At 42.5% G+C, this 22,989-nt stretch overlaps 1 protein-coding gene across 2 annotated transcripts in view; it reads left to right on the top strand.

Moving 5' to 3' along the window:
- Positions 1–22,989, top strand: part of LOC126545850 (uncharacterized) — a 101,295-nt gene that overhangs the window by 20,980 nt on the left and 57,326 nt on the right. For both annotated transcript variants that reach the window (XM_050193853.3, XM_050193851.3), the window contains exons 3-9: positions 2,014–2,087; positions 5,524–5,608; positions 11,556–11,647; positions 12,090–12,164; positions 13,177–13,340; positions 16,419–16,571; positions 17,033–17,194. In XM_050193853.3, the coding sequence (XP_050049810.2) occupies positions 2,014–2,087; positions 5,524–5,608; positions 11,556–11,647; positions 12,090–12,164; positions 13,177–13,340; positions 16,419–16,571; positions 17,033–17,194 (805 nt within the window). The remainder of the gene's footprint in view (positions 1–2,013; positions 2,088–5,523; positions 5,609–11,555; positions 11,648–12,089; positions 12,165–13,176; positions 13,341–16,418; positions 16,572–17,032; positions 17,195–22,989) is intronic.

The following is a 22,989-nucleotide window of genomic DNA, read 5'->3' as shown; positions in this document are numbered from 1 at the left end:
CACTCACTGCAAGAAAAATGAGTTATTTACCATTACACTAGTTCAAGGTTAGTGCATGTGAAACAAGCCAGCTTGGATGTGTCTTCACATTGCCGAGTTCTGACCACATGTATTTTATAGCCTTGACTACATAAAACATTGCGTTTTACTAAGTTTTCTTCATGATAAACACAAATCATTTGTTTAATGTTTCACTAAATAGTCATGGATTATAAGCTAACTTTACGCTAGTCCACATGATAGAACTTGAACATTGTTTATTTGTGCAACATGCTTGTATGTGCGTATTCTTTCTTGTAGATCACTGCTCTTAAATGCTAACCTTTTTTCGGTCATTCTGTACCAAAATGTCGATAATAAATTCAGCATATTTTTCTAGTGCAGTTTCTTTTTAACCAGTAATGATGAATGGTAGTCGGAGGTATCCCATTCTCGAGCTGTCTTCATTCATTTATTCATAATAACCTCAAAGGTCCCAACAAACGGGACGTTACATGAGGGGTGTAAATGTGGTACCACCCATTAATGTATTTGAATATGCTGTATTCACACTTATTTTATGTGTTTTTTTTAGAGGGTGCTACGTTGTGTAATGCAAGCGTAAAGTTTGTAAGCCTTGATGCATGTGCGTTTCCAACAGCCTTCATTTACGCACCTAGTGTGGATGCTATAACTTAAAGGGGTAATGGCACAAAATTTTAATTTTTGTTCTTTGGTGGGTGGTTATGGCTTTTAGTTGTAATGGTGTAACCCCTTCAGTTACAGTGCAAATTCTTTTTTCCAATTCAGTCCAGTAGTGGCAAGGAAGAAACCACAAAAAGAGCTGTGGGTCAATCGATCTCTCTGTTAACCCACTGTTAGTACTCCAGTTCAATTCCGACTGTAGAGTATAGCTACACATTACCTCTTTACTAAAGGCACTACCATGTGTGTGGAATGTTATCTGTGCCTTGTTCCATCAGCAATTGTGTAGTGGTAGTTTTTCGATCCTCATTATGCTTGCAGCCAATATTTAACATGTGCATGTGGTTTGACATGATGATTTAAACTTCTTTATGAATGATGTGCAACATTACTGACTGTACACTGTCAAAATCTAATCACTCCTAATTACTCTGCGGTTATGATGACTTGCTAGAAAATGCAGCAGGGATATTCCTACCATCTTTTCTTTCTTTCAAGAGAGACATCACCATGGAATAAAATTATGTGAATTTGATGCATTTAATTACAGTGCATCGTAATATATGAATGAAAGGGATAAAGTCTCACTTTCTCTAGTACAACAGATAATTGTACCCCCTTTAATGTGACCAGTTCATGATGTGTCCCAAGCTCACTGTGGCTTCAGATGTGAAGTAGAAGGCTGGTTACATCAGAGAAACTGGAGGTAGTGGTCATATTGTACCACACGCCACTGATGCACTTGCCCCATGACCATGCTGCTGAAAGTGGAGTACACTGATCATTTGAAGGAAGAGAGGGGAGAGAAGGTGACAGAGACACCCTGGCGTCCTCAAAGAAGTAATAGAGGATAAGGCCAAGTACAGAATGAAGAATATAAGGGCTGATTTGCAGCATGTGGCAAGTTTTTGGTGGCATGATCATTGTCTGATCTTTTTCGACCACTGCACCTCACTGACCAGTGCATGCGTACGCAGTTTGTGACACCAACTGACCACTGCCTTCAAGTTTCCTGATGTAACAAAGCAGCTTCCTGCTTCATGTTTGAAGCTGTACTACACTTAGCATTCGTTTTGAGCTGGTTGCATGAAAAGAGTGTAATTAATGATCTGTTGCATTCTTGAGAAATTGTGGCATTGTATTATAGTCTAGAAAGCTACCTAATCAAGCAAAAAAAAATACTATACAAGATTTTTTTGTATCGGTACTCTCTTAAAAGGCATTGTGTATTTTGCATACTTGATTCAAACCTTATTGTAAGAGTATTATACTTGGCCACCAATGCTCCGAATGAAAAGTTAAAGAATGCTGTTTGCTTTTCTCTTCAAGGATCACAGCATCAGTTTCGGCTGCCTTCTTAGATTCATTCCAAAAAGTGGCTGACATGGCTACAAATACCAAAGGTGAGTATTTTGTATTATTGATATTACCACTAAATTTTCTTATGACTTGCAGTTTTCTACATTATGTAGTGCAAGGGGCTTACCTTTCAAAGAGGTGCTTGTAACACTGCAGACTGATTTCTAACTTCTTATGCTTTCTGCTTGTCATGCCTAAAGCAGAAATGCATAACAAGCAGACATTTTGGAGCCCACTAGAGCAGTAGCATAAGCCATACATTTTTTTTCAAAGAGGTTTATGCTACATTGTCTTGGCTTGTTTTAAAATTGCTGATAAAAGGTTTTGCTGAGTGGGGAGAGTACATCGCTGTGGTATGCTCCCTTTGCTATGCTGTGGTGCATGTGTGCACTTATGTACTCACTTTTGGATAAGTGCTCAATGATAAAAGCAGTGGGTGCACTGAGCCATGAAACTACCAACTTTACAGCCATGACTGCCCTCGAGGAACCTTGTGGAAAGCAGTGCCATGTTTAACACAGCTTGTGTCCCTTGCCTCATCAAAATTTCAGTCGATGCATTCTCTTCATGGTTATGCTGGATATTACAAAAAACAAAGATTAAGGTAATACCTTTAGGACCAGATTCTCTCCAAGCTCTGTGCTTTCTGTCCACAATTCCTGAGCCTCAAAGTCCCTGTCGTAATTTGGCTATGGGTTGATGTCTCTTTTTATTGTGAAACAATTATATGGACACTTCAGGCACATTTCTGCCATCGCTGTGATATTCCGTATAAAGTCCAAGGGCAATAACATTTCATGCGCGATGTTATTGTATGTGCGAGGGAAAGCATGCGAGGGTGAGCTGACGATGGTGGCTGAATCTTGTGCGCGAGGGAGGAAAGAAAGCGGAGACGCCGTCTTCCATCACACGTAAGGTAGTGGGGGTAGGGGAGGGACTGTATTCCAGCGGCTGCTGTGTATGGCATGCACGGGCCTTATCTGGAAAGCAATCTGCGATGGGGCAATCTGTGTGTGTGCGTGTGTATGTGTGCACATACAGACACACACACATAGTGCAACTGATGCTAGTCTGCTCCGAACCACCATCAGTTGCACTTATCTGCTCGGTGAAGTAGGACGTGGGTTGAGTGAGCTCCTGAACAACATTTTGCTATATGGTGAATGCAGTTCAAATCATATATCTGGGACCTCGAAGAGGTGTGACACAATGCTAACACATCTATCTTGCATTTACCGCTAAATCACCACTGACTTTCTTGGTCACTGCCAGAGTAACACATATTTCTGAATAATTTCATAAATGGCAAAAATTTGAATTGTGGTACTTTACTTTGAGGACCAAATGAAATAGGATATCAAATTGGTTGCCTGGAAATATAGAAACATTTCTACACCTGTAATTGTGGTTTTTGTTTGCTAGTGACAAGCTATAAAGCTTAAGGGAAACAGTAACATCACTTTTCTCTCCAGCAGCTGGAGTGTGTCGAGTTATTTTGTGATTTTAGAGACATAGTGACAAAATGCGGTGCTATCACTGTGGAGTTAGCAGCTATTTGATAAAAAAATATATACGTAAATAAAACAAGACAAAAATTTTGTTTCAGTACTTTTTTAAAAATACAAAATCAATATTGTAATTTCTAACTTCTGATTTTTTTTTTTCGTATTAGAGTAGCATTTGAACTCTATAATGACGCATCGGTTATATTTGCCTGTTGTCATTGGCTGTAGAGCTGCATCATCTGTTTTTTCACCAGAATTATTTATATAACGTGACAGATAATGGATCAGAGTGAAACAAAAAGAGTTTTATTGTACAAGCCGAGGAAACAGTAATGTTTTGCAATAAAGCATTCAGTGATTTAATGTTCATTGTGGCATTAAATTGACATAGCCAATAAGGCAAAATTTACCCTCTTAGGATTATTTTTCATGCTTTGTTTATCTCTGCATCATTAGCCTAAAGAACATGCTGGGTCTGAAATTCCTAAATATGGGTATAATTTCTTTATTCAGTGAGTGCCTCGCTTTACCAAAAAGGTGTTACAGCAGGAGGTTACAGACTTGAATAAAACACTTCATCTATACAGCATACTTGCGTCTCTTGCAGCCGGTTCCAGTCTCTAATAGTCATCATAAAAAAAAGGAATTGTATAACAATGTCCTTGCAAACTTGTCCTTGCACGGTACTCTTTCACTTTGTGTCAGTGGTCATTTTGACTGGATATGTAATTGGGTTCATCAAAGTAGTTGTTACGAGCGATTCCAGTGTTACCATGAAAAACACAAAAGAGAAACTTCAAACTCAGTTTTTTTTCTGCGCAAAGAAAGCGATTCCCAACCCAATTCCGTTTTCGTAGTGGTACAGCTGTCTGTGCACTTGTACCGCCCTAAAACAATCTGTGCAGCTCTATCCCGACTTTTTTCGAGCTTATCTATAGACTTGGCCTGCATCAGGTCCCATACAGGGCATGTGTACTCCAAAATAGGTCTAATACATGTGAGGTAGGCTGTGTTCTTTAAATTCTGGGGGGACCATCTTAGGTTCTGCTGGGTAAAGAGCCCTTGCAGCTTTACCAGCAACATAATCAATATTGGCATTCCTTGAACAATAATGCGATAAGACAATGCCAAGATATTTGTGTGTTGGTTCCGTATTAATCACATACGTATTCATGGTGTATGCAGTTTCTATTTGTTTGTTTCTTTTCTTTTTTCGAAACATGCACGTGAACACACTTTTTTCGATTCAACGTCATCTGCCACTTCTGGCACCACCTTGTAATACGATCCAAATGGTCCTGTAAAGAAACACCGTCACCTGCGTTCCTAACCTGCTGATATAAAACACAATTGTCGGCATACAAATGTATGCGCGACAAAATACCCACAGAAATATCATTAACGAAAATAAGGAATAAGAGCGGACCAAGGACGGAGCCTTCTGGCAAGCCTGATGAAACATCAACATAATATGAACACCTCCCATTTAGAAGCACGCGTTGATGCCTGTCGAACAAGTAATTGGTTATCCAAGTTAGCACATTCTGATCCAAATTTAGAATCTGCAGTTTGGCAAGGTGAAGGGAGTGCGAAACGATGCCGAAGGCCTTTCGAAAATCTAGAAACACACAGTCTGTTTGCCCACCCGCATCAACATTTAAAGCCAGCCCGTGAAAGAACTCTACAAGTTGCATGGTACAAGAAAAACCTTTTCGAAAACCATGCTGCTCATTTATCAGCACATTATTATCTGTAACATGGGTCAATATCCTGGTGTTAACCGCGCAAAACGTAGACGAGACATGAGACGAGAAAATGACACCGCAAGCGCCGACATTCAATGTTGTTTTTCAACATTCAACATTTTTGTTCAATGGGTTTCACCATTTTTGGAGAGTTTTTAGATTTTCATGCACCACAAAGCTCGCAATGCAAGGTTCTCAAGCTAGTTCCTTTTATACGTAAAACTGCGCAGGGGCCACGAAAGAAGTTGGCAAGGCACTGACTCGCCTTTGCCTTCGTCACCGCAGTGTTGAAGCAAAGTTGCGTTCATTCACCACGTAAGTTTATCTGCATATTTAACATAAACCTTATTTCTTTCAGATTTGAGTGACCCACTGCGATGGCTTAGCGGCTATGGTGTTGCGCTGCTAAGCACGAGGTCGCGGGATCGAATCCTGGCCTCAGGGGCTGCATTTCGATAGGGGCGAAATGCAAAAACATCCGTGTCCCACGCATTGGGAGCATGTTAAAGATCCCCTGGTGGTCAGAATTAATCCAGAGTCCCGCACTACGGTGTGCCTCATAATCAAATCGTGGTTTTGGCACGTAAAGCCCCAGAATTCATTACAGATTTGAGTGGTTTATGGCTGCTTCATCAGTGAGGACTTATGTTACTGAATGTTCTGCGGAGAACATCTTTTTATTAGTAAAACTAATAACACTGCTGTCTAGTGCGGAGTCAGTAGCTAGCATATTGTATTACTAAAAGTATATTCTTTTTTCAAAGCAATTTTGGGAGTAAAATCCAGAAGAGAGTTTTGGCAAAATATGCCATTTATTTGTGCCCATTCACATTTAACATGTTTTATTAGTGCAAGCAAAGAGCTAAAATGACATTGGGAGCTTCATCGGGACCCCCTAGGTCTGCCGCCTCCTTGCTGCCAGTGTTTTTTACATGTAATCTTGCAGCTCTGGTTACATATCACAGCAGCAGTCCATGCACATTTCTCTTTGACGCTGCTTCACAAAATTGTAGGGGCAATTCATCTTAACCATTTCTATGCCACACTAGTATCATCCCATATTTTGGCAAAAATTGTTCGAACTATTTTTAGAGACCCCAGTTGTCAACATTCTTTACCTCATCGGCAATAATAAATGTGCTTCTGCTCATGTTGTCCCATAGATTCTGTGCTGCCATCTGCCAATAGCATGACTTAGCATTGAGACAAAACTACGCTCGTCCATGGCATTGCTAGAAAATGCAAAGTACCGCTGATGAGCTGAGCTTGTCATTGGCCGTTTTCACCAGAAATGTGTGAATGACCCCAGCTCATCCAAGGCACAGAAGGGGTTAAAAGGGAATGTTCTAATTAATGTAATTCAAATTTGCAATTGCACAGCGACTATTAAAAATAACTTAAAAATTTATAATGTGAAGATGAGTAAAAAATTACCCATGCTATGTTTGCCTTAAAGCTTTTGTTCGCCATGCTGTCTTGCAGGCTGACCACACAGGTTTGAACATGTTGTATTCATCTGCTGCCATAGTTAGAAAAATAACCACTGCCCCACTTGTGGTTTGCAGAAAAACCATGCAACTTGCAGTAATCAATTCCTTTGGTCTGAAGTGCATCTTGGGTGCTGATGCTTATCTAAGAGTTTGTGCACAGTTTGTAGGAAGTGTTTTACTGGGGTGGCCCAGTAGCTATGACATTCATCTGCTTGCTGAGCATGCGATCACAAGTTCTATTCTTGGCCCTGGTGGCTGCATTCCAGTGGGGGCAGAATCCAAAAATGCATGTGTACCAGCTCATGGTCACTTTGTTGCCTTAGGGGATTAAAACCTATCATCAATCATGAGATAGCTGGGCTCTGCAAATCCTATGTTTTGTTGTTCCGTATACGAGGTGTTTTTTTTTTATCGTTAACAGAATTTTTAAGTATCACCTGCGTCATTTAGCAAAATTCTACTTTTTCAGCTAGATAACTCTCAGAGGCTTACATTATTTGCATGAGAAATAAAAATAAATATTTGACTAATTAATTAAGTTCCAGAAATTAACCTTTAAATTTACTTCTTTTTGACAAGTATTGCAATTTACGAATTGCACCCGGTGATATTGAAAGTCATATCCACTTGGAACGAATTTTGAGGGTGACATTAGTCTAGAGGTATGCATTTCCAAAGTTTGTGACAAAATGCATTTGTGTTCCAGTACTGTTGAGCTTCAGTGCCTAAAAAGGTGTTTTGATAAATAAATTAAGTGGAACAACAGTTCATTTTACTGCAATTTTGACAGCACTCATCTCAAAACTGGTGCTAGTTTCAAAGTTTGTTCCGAGTGGATGTGCCTTGTGAAATCACTGGCTTCAGTCATGTATTGGAATATGTGTGCTAAAGTAATTAGTTAAAAATTTATTAGCGAAATTTCGTTAATTTTCATTTGTGCATTTTAATTTACATTGTAAGTAATGTCTGTTTCTCCGAGTAATCCAGCCCAATGAGTAGATTTGGGCTATATGCTACAAGTTTTCAGTTTCTGTTAATATAAAAAAAATATAGACCTGGTACCTAAGCTGTTATTTTATTTGTCAGATGAAAAGCTAAGCCCACATGGGTTATGTATAGTAGAAAGAAGGTGCTGTATTTGTGTTAAATGTTAGTTCTGAAGGCCTTTGAGAATATTTGTCTTCTTGCTCAACTGCCATTTGGCTGTTGCAACATGGGTGGCTCCAGTATCCTCTGAGTCAGTAGTCACCCAAGTTGATGAAGTGCAAGTTTCTGTTGCAATCTCCAAGGCCTTTGAGAAGCAGGAATGCATAATTCTGTACAAAGCATGTTCACACAAATACGCTATAAAATAGCACATAAGACAGTTGCATCAAATTGTTTACATTGTAAAAGTAATTTACCTTGATATAAGGAAGAGTACCAGGTCTATGGCTGTGTACAGTGTCCTGGAAGTATTTGACCCTGTCTCGTCCAAGGATGTGCGAGTGTTGTTACCCCTTGTTTAAAAAAGCAGCATTTGTTCCTGCATAAGTGAAAGCATTTTACAGCACTAAAAAATTTGTTTTTCAACTTCCTTAGATTATTGTAAAGGTCTGGTTGTTTTTGAGCACATTTATGCTGGTGATGGTTTTATTTATTTATTTATTCGTTTATTTATTTGAAGTACCTGCAATGCCCGACGGTATTATTGCAGGGGGGGAAGAATACATAGTGTTCATATGAGGCCAGCGTGGAGCAAACAACAAACTTCTACTGTGCTTGCCACATACACCAGCAAAATATAACCATGCATGGTATTATACACCAGCAACAAAAACGACCACACACGCCATTGTACATCCAACGTCAGAGCTCGAAACAACACTTCAATTTGGCATTGAGTGATTTGTTGTGACAGTTGATTCCATTGACTGATGGTGTACGAAAAAAATGAGCCATGAAAGTCATTCGTTCTACAATTAAGTTCTCTTACTTTCCATTGATGGTCACATCATTGAGATGTAAAATGAGGGGGCAAGAGGTATGTTTGCTGGTCTACTTTAACCATGCCACAATAAATTTTGGAAAGCATCTCTAATAACAGGTTTTTATTCTCATCCCAGCCCATCCTTAAAGTAACACTAGGAATAAAGTTATAATTGTTAGAAACAAATCAAGCTGTGCGGTTTTTGTATGAGTTCAAGCATATTAGAAAAGATTTTAAGTGTGAAGAAGGTTCAATAGGCCTTAGGGGCATGCAGGCTTTGTCGGCGGAGTCTTGTGTCATTGTCAGCCTTGGCATGTCTTGACATAATGGATGACGTCGGCAGCCAGGTGCAGCCAATAGTATTTCTCCTGTATCCACACAAGTGTACGGAAGAATCTGAGGTGCCCAGTTGTTGGATCATGATGTAGGTAAGGCATGCAGAACCTCTGGACTCAAAGCTGAATTAAAAAGGAGTTTAGTTGGTATGGACAAATAAGAAGTTCTTTATGAGGATGCCCTTGTGTCAGAAAAATGATAATAATCCAGACTTGAACACCCTAGGAATGAAGCTAGTGTTGCTGTCAAAGTACTTGGTGAGGTTTCTTAGTTCTTGGTCTGCTTGCGGCTGTTCGACGAGGTTGTCTGCACTTATTGTTCCCAGGAAGGTGACGTCGTTCTGTTCGTCTTGCAGCGGCAGGTCTTTGGGGCATTGGACAGGCAGTCTGCATTAGTGTTTCTGTCCGGACTTGTAGGTCATGGTGGTATTGACTTCTTGCAGTCTGAGGCTCCAACGTGTGAGGCAACTCAAGGTGCAGTGGTCACTTACAACTTTGAAGGGCCTGTCGTATAAGTAAGGCCAAAATTTTGTTACAGCGTGAATGATGGCAAAGTGCTCTTTTTCCATCGTATATAGAATAATAATTTGCTTATGGTTTTCATAGTGACCGACTATCGTAAGCTATGACACTTTCATTTCTGTCTTTCCTTTGGACTAGCATGATGCCGAGGTCTGTGCTACTTGCGTCTGTATGGATTTCGGTATCAGCATTTTCATTGAACTGTGCAAGTATTGGTGGCAACTGCTTGCATAGTTTCAGCTCTTAAAATGCTTTGGCCTGTGGTGTTTCTTGCTTGAACTTGATGTCTGATTTTGCGAGAAGTCAGAGGAGCAGTGATATAAGATGTCCTTTACAAAGCATCTATAGTAGACGCAGGCGAAGGAATCTGTATACTGCCTTCTTGTCGACGGGCTGTGGGAACTTTGCGATGGCAGCTGTTTTCTGGTGGTCAGGACAGACTCCAGACTTTCTGATACAGTGGCCCAGGAACAGGAGCTCTGTGTATCTGAAATGGTAGTTTTCTAGGTTCAGGGTGAGTCCGGATGACTTGATTGCCTTGACTTCTGTTCCAAGTCGTTTGAGATGAATGGGGAAATTTGCTGCAAAGATGATGTCATCTAAGCATACGTAACAAGTCTGTTAGTTCAAGCCTGCCAATGCCAGGTCCATCACACACCGAAATGTTGCAGCTGCTGAGGAAAGCCTGAATGGCATTGACTTTGAACTCATACAGGCTGTCCGGTGTAATAAAGGTGGTCTTCTCTCGATCCCTACCCGCTGTGGTTGCTCAGTGGCTATGGTGTTGGGCTGCTGAGCACGAGGTTGCGGGATCGAATCCCGGCCACGGCGGCCGCATTTCGATGGGGGCGAAATGCGAAAACGCCTGTGTACTTAGATTTAGGTGCACGTTAAAGAACCCCAGGTGGTCGAAATTGCCGGAGTCCTCCACTACGGCGTGCCTTATAATCAGAAAGTGGTTTTGGCACGTAAAACCCCATAATTTTTTTTTTCTCTCGATCCCTCTCATGATTTCAATTTGTCAGTTGTCTGTCTTGTGATTCATCTACAAAAAGTACTTCGCATTGCAGAGTTGGTTCCACGTGTCATCTGTCCATGAGGTGGGACATGAGTCCTTCTTCACGACTTTGTTCAGGCAATTATAATCAATGTAAAAATGCACAGTTACATCCTTCACTAAGGTTACAGGAAACTTTAGCCCACAGGTTCTTTGGTGGGTGGATGATTTCTTCATGCAGTGCAATCTTATTAGACAGGACTGTTTCACAACAGAATCTGCGACAACATTCAAGAATTTTTTGGATACCGTGAGAGTGTCTTCCACCAAATGACAAATCAGTAATAGTGGATGTCCAGTAAAAATGGTTGCCATCAAAAAACGAAACAATGTACACGTGGTAATATTGTTAGTTCACACGTAAGGCTCTAATTGCCAGAGTAATTTGTGCATTATGAAAGCATCTTCTTGCTCGTCTTCAGAATTAAATGTCAGTTGAGACCAATGTGAAACCTGAGTTTGTCACTGGCAGTGCGTAGTGAGCAGCTTTGTTAGCCTTGATTTGTTTCCGAAAGTGCGTGCATTCAGTGATCAGCAATGACACAGGTATCTTTATAAACCTTGAGAATGTGAAGTATTAGTGGATAGAACGCATTCTGGAAGTTATTACAAAGTCAAAAATGTATTTTTATAAAGTCCTAACCAGGTGCATGCACAAGTTTCATATAATTTCATTTGTGTGATTTTGTTTTGGGTCAGAAAGATGATCAAACTTTGTTTTGTTGAAATAGTGCCCTTTCCGGATGGTCAAAAATTCTCAAGCTGGTGACATCGTTTCTGCGGTTTTTGCATTTTAGAATAATGCCTAGATGTAGATTAGCAGCTGTGCTTGACTCTTTCTGCACCCTTTTTTTCTTCCACTTACACATGGTGTGTGTGCTGTTCCCAGGTCAATCATGGAGCAGCTAGTTATTCCGTTACAAGACAAGCTAGAGGACTGGAAAAAAAGCACCCTACAACTAGACAAGGACCATTCCAAAGGTGTTTATCGATTCTTGATTAATCAGCATGCACATATATTCACCCTTAAAACCTGTGTTGTTTCTTAATGCTTGTGTAGCCATATATGGCCATTTGTTTGCTGACCAAGTTAGGCATTTCTCCTTTGCCTGCATAGAAATGCAACCTTGTGTGGAAAAGCATTCAAGCTTGTATGTAGCTTTGGGCTCTGAAGAAGCCTTGCTTGCTATGCCATTACCAACCACAGGTGCTCAGTGCTATGGCGTGCCTCATAACCTAGCTCTGCTTTTGGCATGTAGAATCTCCATAAGGTTTTATTTATTATTGTAGTATTGTAGCAAATATGCTTTGCTTATTTATTATAAATTCTTTGTTTCTAGCATGAAATAGCAATTTAAGCACAGAAAGGTTATGAGCTTTGTTGTTTTCTAAGCAAAATGCATCATTGACATTAACTTCACAGAATTCAAGAGGGCACGTCAGGAGATCAAGAAGATGTCAACTGACACCTTGCGATTACAGAAGAAGGTTAAGAAAGGTATGTGCTAGATCATAGAATAGTTCACACATTTGTTCCATTTACAGTGTCTGAAGAATAAAGAGCTTCATGACTTGACAATTACATTCATTGTGCTTCCATGATTCAATAGACCATTTTGAAACACTAGCCCAAGAGAACCAACCTTGTGACTAATAGAGTAATAGTTTCGTGCAGTGGTCAGACACATTGTGACCATCTTGTTGAAAGCTTTAGGCGATAGGATAATTGGGGAGAGAAGGGGAAAATGGTGCTGTGAATTCTAAAAAGCAATGGCACATGACTAAACTTATCCTGTGTTGAATGTGAAGAAGCACAGAGTGAAAGTGTAAAGAATGGCTGATGTGGCATGTGTCCACCTTTCAATGACACATTCATTGTGTGACTTGCACCATGTGACCACTAGGTCCCTATTTTTGTGACGTTAGAGGAACCCTTTAAACATGTCCTGCACCAAAAAGACTCACTGCATTTTGTGAACATTTTGAACTGGTGACATAGAAAGAGATATAATTAATTATTTGGTTTCACATTGAAAGAATTCTGGTACCACACTCTCATGATGGGGTTGGCAGCCATCTAATGTAAAGCAAAAAAAAAAAAAAAAATGTCACGCAGGTGGGAGTTGTCCTCTAGGAGTTGTCTAAATATGCGTAAGCATTGCGCCACTTGCACATCTCCACGCAGCCCAGTGTCAATGTGAATCTTATGAAACTTGATTCGACCAGTATAAATGATAGCACTGCAGTGACGTGAGCTGCTGTGGGCGGCGGCGCAAGATGAATTGATGGCGCAAGCAAACTACTGCAGGTGGCGGCACCAGGTGTGCTGATGACGTTCCGATCATTATGTGTCGCCCTTTAGTGCCTTATCCATCCGTGTCAAAAAGTTCAGGCACCTGTCTTCTTACTCTGTTGTCTAGACTAGACAGTGTGTTGAAACTGTCCATGTACTGCTTTGCATGTTGGTGATTAGGCATGGCTGCAAGTGTTCATGGAATACTGTGCTGCAGGCAGTGGAAAGTGGGAGATGCAGCGTAGCCTGGAGTGTGCTCTGCAAGAGATGAGTGACCGGTGCTTGCTGTTAGAGGAGGCTGAGAAGCAAGCAGTGCGCCGTGCCCTGGTTGAGGAGAGGGCCCGGTACTGCCTTCTGGTGGCCTGCCTCACACCTGTCTTGGTAACCTGCTTTCTGTGCCTTGCACCTGTGTTTAGTCGGGGTGCCTTTAACATCTAGGGGGAGGGTTAGCAACAGTAGAGTAATTACACTACAGTTGGCTTCCGTTAATCCAATCCTAACAGGACCAACAAAATCGATCAAATTATCTGGCAGGTCAACAAGATGCAGAAAATACCCCGAAACACCAAACACACCACTGATTCATTTGACTACGTATTTGCCCGATTCTAACCCAGCCTCAAATCAAGCATGCCTATGTTCTGTGTGTCCTAATTAGGAAACTAGCATAGAAATGACATTAAAGCTCCTAAACAGAATGGAACTATAACGTGCACCCGATTTTTTAGCAAGAAAAAGGGGCTAGGGTCTAATATGTATTGCACAATGGTGGTTAGGTTCTTAACGTCAGCTTCGCAGCAATACATCCGTGTTATGCGGTAAAGCACAAATGCTTCGAAGATAGTTACGGTATTATAACCAGTTGAACTGCGCAAGCAATTTTCTATCCACTTTCCTTTAACAACAACAACCAAAAAAAATGTTAGAAGTGGATAAATACTGTAATCATACATTGTGCTTGAAAATTGCTTGAAAACCTTCCTAGAGCAGAGTGAAAATAGGCGTTTGCGACGGGAGATGACATGTTTTCAACGGATTCACCAGCTCTTAAGCTTCACTGCGACCAGGTGCTGCCACTAAATGGGTCACATACTTTTGGAGTTACCATGTGGGCTCATGCGGGCTTACTGCTCAAGTTCGAATTATCTGGTGAAGGCCAATTTTAGGATCAAAATAATGAGCTTGAGCCCGTTATTAGATCTTGCTGTTGGGTGTGGGAGTTGGCTGACATTGAGGAGGATATTGAGAACTGAAGGTTTATTTACCTTATCTACAGTAATAACACAAAGTAATGAGCAGTCATAACGTCACCAACGGCCGGCAGCAAATCGGACGCTGCGGCCCGTGGCAAGAACAACAGAAAAAATCTTCGCCCTGTCTCTCGCTTTTAACCCCTTCGGTCTATTGGGGTCGCGTCATTTTCGGCCAATCGTCGAGCCAGCTCAGGTGTCATCATTTTCCTCCAATGGTAGGCCCCCATGCAAGTGCAGTCACATTTGGCCAATTGGATCGTTCCAAGGGCTCCATTGTCCAAGGGTTGACTTGCCTCCGGCGTCGCCTCCTCGCCTGGAAGTGCTCAGCTGGAGGAGACGGGTTGTTCTCGAATGCCCTTACAGAGCCGCAAAACAGCTTTGCTCGGGACGAAGATCAACTACCTGGAACCGTGCCAGCCTCCCGTTGCACTTTCGGGAAGAGTCAAGCAGAGGGGGAGACAATAGCTCGACATGCGGCGCATGAGGTGGGGGTCGCCAACCTGTCTGATGGGTCCGGTAACGTGGTAGATGCGCACCATAATTGGAATGCGACGGCGATTGGATGTGGTTGGGGAACTTGAGTGATGCCAGGAAAAGTGTCCGTATCCAACACTGTATAGCATGGGAGCTGGCCGGTTGATTGGGATCGAATCAACCAGAGTTGAAATAACGCTAGTCTACTGTATACATAGAGCTATTCCATTATTATCAGTGCTTGGTAGAGTCGTAGAGCCGTACATACATTTATTGTCTAGCTGTTGTGTTTTACCAACGTTTGACATTGATTCAGAGACAAGTGAAATTATCACCTTGATAACATGCCACAAAATACCTATAACTGAAAAGACTCAGTCATGCAAGAAATGCTGTTTTCACAATGACTCTAGGCTTTTCTACAACTAATGACAACAGTGTGCCATCATGTCTGCTATTTACGTATCTTTTCCTACTTTTGTTTCTAATGTAGCATATTTTTTTTGGCTTTCTTGGATCTTTCTAATTAGTTTTTCGTAAAAGGCACATTTTGTTGGTACATTCACATTGGTGCTATATGCAGGATATTGTGGTCATTTATGAGCCTCCATAGTATATTTAAACAAAAACACCCTTAGCTTTCTTTCTATTGAAGCCCCCAAATAATATTCACTACAGGCGCCTAAATGTTATTGAATATTATTTTAAACAGGTTTCTCATTCAGTGCTCTTTATATGTGTAAAGTGGCTTAAAGTTCACCACTTTGTTGACATGGAGGGCTTCAAGACAAAATCGTTTGTGTGAATCTTTTTTTTTTGAAATTCTGATTTACTATTTGGCCAAAGGCAAAATAATAATATTGGTTATTGGTGCTGCTTTGCACTTGAGAGCAAGAAGTTTAGACCACCTAAAAGCCATACTTTGAATTTGTCTTTTAAAATGTATTGAGGACAGAATGGGCCAATCCAAGTTCTGAGATTTGTTTGACTTGTCCAAACCCCAAATTCACTGTTTTGTATTTACTACAAGAAAGCTAGTAATTCTCCTTTACTGAGAGCACGCGATAGAGAGAGAGAGAGAGAGAGAGAGAGAGTGAACTTTAATGAGAACCAGCAGTTTAGTCGGCTGGGCCTAGGCCTCCCATGATGGGACATCGAGGTCTTGCCTCTTCGCCGCTTCGTTGGCCTGCTGGGTCGCCCAGAGTTGGTCGTCGAGATGGGAGCTGTGCAGGGCGGCGTGCCATCTCGACGAGAGGGTCATGAGATTAAGGTCTGGGTATTGATGTTTGCACTCCCATAGCATGTGGGGGAGTGTTGCTGATTCAGTTTTACAGACCTTGCACATCTGGCTCGGGTAGATGCCGAAGTATATGGTGTGATAGCGTGTGAGGTAGGGGTATGTATTCATCTGTAACAGGCGAAGGGTGGTTGCCTGTGCTCTGTTTAACTTGTGGGGAGGGGTGGGGAAGGTTCTTCTTGCGAGGTAAAATGACTTCACAAGGCCGTTGTATCTTGTAAGGCGGTCGCGTCCTGCGGGTGCATCTGCACAGTCTCCGGCACGGTTGACTAGTCCATACAAAGAAAAAAAAAAAAAGAAACACCTGGTTCCATGGTTTGGGCAGTTTCAAGCTATCTCTTATATATTGATGACATGTGTCAACAGTTAGATTAGTCATGCACCTTTACACTTCTGAGTTTTGCTTTCTTCATGTGCAATCTTATTTTCCAACAGGAAGAAGAGCTGTTGATGCTGCAGGAAACATCCCACTTACAGGAAATTGTGGACTCCTTGGCCAAGCTTACTCGAAATCCTGAATGCCTTCCCTCGGCCAGTGAACAGGTCATTACTGACCTGAAAGGGTCACAGGGCACCTGGACCTTCCAGGCAAGTTTTTGGGTTGTTGTTGGCGAGAAAAGAAGAGAGAACAATGTGCGGATACGGCGGGGAGTTATTTCATAGTTGGTTTCACTTTGCTACCTGCCACGTGCTTTTGTTCCTGTTTCTCAGTTTTGACAGTACTGTGAGTGTGATGTCTGCCATGAATCTTTTGTTCAAACTACGTTTTGTCTAAAAATGTTCCAATCTCCATGGAGTTCAGATTAACGATGTTCTGCTGTACATAATTTTTTCTTGACAGCAGAGTTCTGTTGTGTGTTGCACACAGTTGGGGGTGTTCTTTGCTCAAAGATACAGTAATTACACACAGTAGACATATGTATTGCAGAGCACTTTGACTGGTGAACAACTTGAACAGCACTGACAAGTTATAGGTGGTCAAAGTGGTTGCCCAGTGCCATATTCTATAAACAGTATTACCTGTTTATAATGGTAATGACCGGTTCCAGACACCTCCAGGCTCTCCTGTTCATACTGGTGGCAGCACAAGCAGTTCCTTGGGTTCACGCAAATCCAGCATGTGCAGCATCAGCAGCTTCAACAGCTCCTCCAGTGGTAGCACCAAATCTCATTCTCCCTCGCATCAGCTGCGGTGTAGGACAGCCTCCCAGGTAGGCACTCCCTGCTTCTGGTTTTTGCTGGTGTGATAACTGTGCTTAAATACTATTATGTGCACTGTTAACATTATGTACTTGAGAAGCAACATGTGCTGCCATAAATGTTTGTCGTATTGCAGCTCTTGTACACTTGTTACTGCTATAGCTGCCTCCTATCGGACTACGTAGGTACTTCAGTTCCTTTTGTGAGAGTACTATTGTATAGTTGACGCCCGTTACAACAAACCATAATTATCCAATGAGAAAGGTTCGTTATATTTCAAGTCTGTTTTATCCAAAATAGGTCCACATCCTCTCCTGAAAAGATGGAACTTCGAATATACTGCTGCCTTAGTTTATAGAAACCTGGTGATGATTGCAGAAAAATAGGAAGTTAAACAAATAAATGATTTAAACAGTAATTGCACAAATATACTAATGGCGTGATGCTGTCTGCTATCATCTGTATGCTGGCTGCTAACAAATGCAATTTCCCCATGCTTTCCCTGCACGACAGTGAGATTTCTGCTACTGCAACCACCCATCTCCGTGCTGGCCTGGCAACCGGAGCACATTGTCACCGCACCGACAATAGCATAAACGACTACGTTCTTTTCCCCCGCATAAAACAATGGTTGACAAAATAAATTTGTATCTTAATTTTATGTTTAGTGACAAGTGATGACCACTGTCAAACCTGTAGCATAAGCGAGAGCTGCAATACGAGGCAAATTCAACTCTGAACTCACATCCGGCCATCGCGCTGCATTACATGAGAGACAGCTTGACTGCCGCACTTCACAGCCTGAGCGCTGCGAATACGTGCCTCCTATCTTCTTTATTGACACTACGTACACTATCGTACACTTTACACTACGGCTTCGAAGTGATGCAGGTTAGGCCAAGTGACATCTTTGGCACCGAGTCGACAGTTGTGGATGGTGGTGAGGCACTTGTATGGTCGTCCTAAAATCTCTCCATTAGCCAGCAGGCTGTCGTGCGGCATGTCATTGTGGGAAGCTTGCCGTTAGTGTGTTCATTCTCTAAGAGAAAGGATATTTTTGCACTTTTCGCGAGTGGCCTGAAAAAGTTGCATGCAGTGCACTGCTGCACACATTTATCACCACAGCAAAGTACAGTCACCGGCCGATAAATCGGACACCAATAATCCAGACATGCTCGGTATTTCAGACATCTTTGCGGCACTGCCAATGGCCCCATAGACTTATTGTGTGAAGACGACTGATATTTTGGGCAGTCGCCAGCTCTACATTGATTTATCCGGACTCTGTCTGTGGTGGTAGCGTATGCTCACTCTGCCTCCATTATCTCCTCTGGCAACCTTGACGAGACATCAAGTATGGCCTCAGAGATTGCCTTGCCTTGGTCGCAGCACTGCACCTCAGAGATTTAACTGCAAATGCTTATTTTGGAGGCGTTGCATGAATTGTGAGGTTGCATCAACATCGCGATCATCACATCCATTCTGGCACCACCATGCATGGCCTGCTCTTGTTTATTGACTTTACCTACCGTACAGCGTTCCACCATTCCGTACTTGTTTGTGTCATTAGTATGTGCTTCAGACAGTGATCTGCTGGCTCCAAGAAGTCTCTCTTGTGAAGTTTATCGACATTCCGTGTCAAATGGCACCAACTGTGCCATTGCAATCCGAATGAGCCTGGCTCCGCATCTGAAGAGTCTGAACTGCCACCTACCATAATGAGCTCAAATGCGGACATCATTGATGATCTGCTAGGCTGCGGTGTGCCGATTCCTGCTGCCGTTACATTTGAAAACTTTGCATACGTCGACAGCACGGTGTTGTCGTGTACTGAACTGAATGATGATGAAACAATTGAGCAAGTTCTCCCACCATAAAACTGCAACTCTAACTCGGAAGATGATGATATGCCGTGTGCTCTGAAGCCTTCACACGCGGATCTGACTCGAGCTTTAGCAGTCATTGCATCGGCGTATGGAGACAACACAAAACTGGCAGAAATACAGGTGGACTTGGTTGCAAATAAGCACATGTGTAGGCAGCAATGAATCGACCACTTCTTCATTGCACAGGGGCCTTAAAATGTAAATAAAATCATCTTTTTTTGGATACATTTTTTTTTTTTTTACATTCGATCGTTTGGACTTATTTAAATTTCCCATGGAGTCTGAATTATTGGTCGTTGACTGTATGGTCGAAACCCACATCAATGAAATATTTTGGTATCCCTGGCTCCTAGGATTCCATGCATTTCATATGTCTCTGCAGTGAAATGTCGGTGAACTGCAATTCTACATCAATAAAATTTGCCAAAACGTTACCCCGCATATTATCTACTTGCGCAATGCTAAGACTCCAAAAAGTGCTCAAATGCCTTTGCTTTGGGCTTAAAGTGAATAAAATACCATCGTATTATGCTTGCTTTTAGGCACTGCAGTTTTGTTTACAAAAACAACCAAATGCCGGAAGCGATCGCGTGTGCCGGAAACACGCCATGGCCACCATCTCGTTTGTTGATTGCCCATTTCAAATGACACGGCCGCATGTCTCTACCGACATCTGACTTTTGCATACCTAGCGCAGTGAATAATCTGTGGCTTGGTGAGAAAAGGGCAGCAAGAACAAAGAAATCCAGTGCATGATCTGCAGTTCAGTGAGAATAGGGCAGCAAAAACAAATTTGCACTGGTAAGAGTTGCGCTTTCTAAACACGGACAACAGGAAGGCACACGGATAAACAAAGGTTTGCTTATCCGAGTGCTTTTCTGTTGTCCGTGTTTAGAAAGCAAAACCCTTACCAGTATGCACTTCCAACTTGCCAAAGAAACGGCACTCTGCCAACGTGGACATTTTTATGGCACTTGAGATGGTAGCCACTGCGTGGGTTGCCACACATCCAGCCGTGATTGAGCGATCGCCCGAGAATGTGTCCCTTACTGGTTTCTGTACCAGTCAATGGGCATCACGTGCGGATTCAGCGTCTCCTGTCATAGATTTGCAGGGAGAGACTGCATTCTTGGTCAGTCGCTTTCAGGGATACGATCACTTTTGTGCTCGGCACAGGACGTGTCGGCATCTACGGGTGGCAGCATGCTTTGGAGGAATGCTGTTGCTCCGTGTCTGGTGTCGATTTTTGTGATACTATCTTGCGAAAGCGATCGTATCTCCAAAAGCAACCAACCAATAACATCGCTATATGGCAGTGCCACCATCAGTGGTTGACGCATGGGGCGCACTTTGTGCTGTCAGCAACACAGTTCTGTAGCCTTGAGCAAGGCTTGGCAAATTAGGCTAACGAAATTTTGGCACTTAAGTTTTTATTTGCGACGCATCCCCTAGGGAATCTATGCAGCCTCATTTTGCACCAACGAAATTCTCAAAAAAGCGAAAGTTTTCGCACGCCCCACTGATATTGTTATTGTGGTGTCCAACTGTACATTGTGGTGTCCAACTGTACATTATCTTGATAATATTTGTGGAAAATTTATTCGTAGCTGATAGTCCGTTAAAGTTGGGTCTATTAAAAGTGTCATTTGTATTTGCTATTTGTTATTTTTGTATGTAGATCCGATTTGTTGCATGCGGATCCATTGTAATGGGCATAGACTGTAGAAGGTGCGAACATGCAGTCCACATTTTTCTCTTTGTACATGGTGCATGGTGTCGCTCCTTCCACAGTATTTCCAGGTAACAAGGGCAATGCACTGGGGTCATTGGGGATAGGCAATGGGCCACATGCACACCATTGGGTCGTATCTTGCTCAGGGGCCATGCTTTGTAATGTTCAATTTCATTTTAGAGCCCAGCTCTTGGCCGCCCGCTCCTGCGGCGGGCATCAGCGTTCCCGGCTTAACTCAGTGAACGAGCACAGTGAAAGATGAGGGTGAACGTGGCGCGCAGCTGGGGATGAAAAAAGCAGTGATGGAAAAGAGGCATAAGGGGGAGAGGGTGCAGTGGAACCATGAGGCAGAAAGCGGAGGAGGGTGTGGTGAAAGTGTGAGGAGAAAGGTGCAGTGCAGCGACGATGGCTACGAGATGGCGCCAGAGAAGCATGCGTCGTCTGGTAGGTTTGTCGGCGGTGGCTTCTGTGAATCACGCCCATGCGTCATGCGTGCGCTGGCCCTTTGTACTGGCTCTCTCAATCTTCCAGATTAGTGAGGCAGTAATGCCACACTTCACTCCATTTGCAACATGCTGCATGAGACTGATTCCAGGCCAGCCAGACTACCGCGAAATGAAAACACACATAGAACTGCGCTCAAATTTTGCATTTGGGGGTATCGTAATCATTGGCGAATTTTTTTTCATTCTTTTTGCCGCTTGTCATTGGCTAGGACGTGGCTTGGACTACAGTGTGCCATTGTTGTCATTTGGGATTGGCCTCTTGGAATGTTGTGTGATAAAAAGTGAAGAATTAAAATGAAATGGAATGTCGCGAAATATAAGCCCAGGTCTACTCTGGGTGATTTTTAGCTATAGAGCCTTTGCCTGTTTACAGACATGGGCCCTGAACGGCTTCTGGATTTGCTCACTGATGTAGTGCGCTAAATATGAGCAAGAAAGGCATTGGTGGCCATATCGAGTAGCAGGAGTGCGTTAAAATCTAAGCCTGAAGATTTTCAAAACATTTCCTCTGTACGTAACAATTCTACAAGTCAAGGTTGCAGTAAGTTGCGTAAGTATTAGTCTTGACGTGTAATGCGCATGTCTTTTATCTCAAAACTTAAAGATAGACTTTCTGCACAGCGAAACAACTTAAAAATGCGCTTTGTATTCCGGCGCAGTAGACTGACAAGGTCCGGGACTTCAAGTTTCTTGGGGCCACACTCTCACTGCTGTTATCGTGCGAGCAGAACTGTCTATAAACAAAATCAAGTGCCATTGCTTTTAGCATGAATGTGAAAAGTGCTAGAAACATGTACAGTTGTGATTGAGGGCAAAATAACACTGGAAGACAATTGCAAGTTCTATTTTATTTCCTGAATGCATAATTTAACTTACATGTTGACAGTGCTTACTTGCTAAGTTAAATATTTTGCCACAAAAAGTACTTCAACACGTTGAGCGGAAGCAGAGTTATTTACAATCAAACATGGCCTCTGCGGTGCTTCCACTCCTTCTTCAGTGCCTTGCACTGCGAAGGCTACAGTGGAGTGGGGCATGCTCACAACGCTCCGCCTTCTAAATGTAACCATGGTGTGCAGTTAAAATTTGGTTTTGGATGTTAACGACAACGCTACTTCCGATTTTGGCGCCTACCTACGATGTGCCAAAAGTAAGCCAAACGCAGTTGTACTCAGCGAGCCGGAGTGCGCTTAGCCAGTGGATTCGTCGCGGCACTGCGCAGCAGTCGCGGTATCTATGCCACATAGAAGATTGCAGCTACCTATGTGCAACTGAAGTGCGTATGCGCAGCGTTTGCTTTGTGCATGACAGTGCTTGAGTGTGTGCTTGCGCTGATATGCTAGTCTGGCTGTGCTACATGGTGCAGACCGGCTTTGTCCTTAACCAGCTTGACCAACAGATAGTAGCCACAACCAACTTGCGCATTTTGAAGTGCTATCAATAAGTCTGCCAAAGTGTCCTAACTAGGAGCGGCCAGGAGTGAGTGCATGCTGGCAAGCACCTGGACTTAAGTTTTGCTTGGTTTGTGGCTAGTTGAGTGTTCAAAACTAGTTGAAATTAACGAGACTCAATGGCTCCAACAGGGATAAGCAGGGTGGCCGAAGTTTAATTCCTATGCGGGTGGCCGCAGCTGAGTGTTAGGAGGCGATAGTGGGCTTCTTTTGGAAGTACGTAGTTATAGA

Source organism: Dermacentor andersoni, chromosome 1 (genome assembly GCF_023375885.2).
Source record: "Dermacentor andersoni chromosome 1, qqDerAnde1_hic_scaffold, whole genome shotgun sequence".
NCBI classification, from domain to species: domain Eukaryota; kingdom Metazoa; phylum Arthropoda; class Arachnida; order Ixodida; family Ixodidae; genus Dermacentor; species Dermacentor andersoni.
This window is presented reverse-complemented; position numbering and strand designations above follow the sequence as displayed.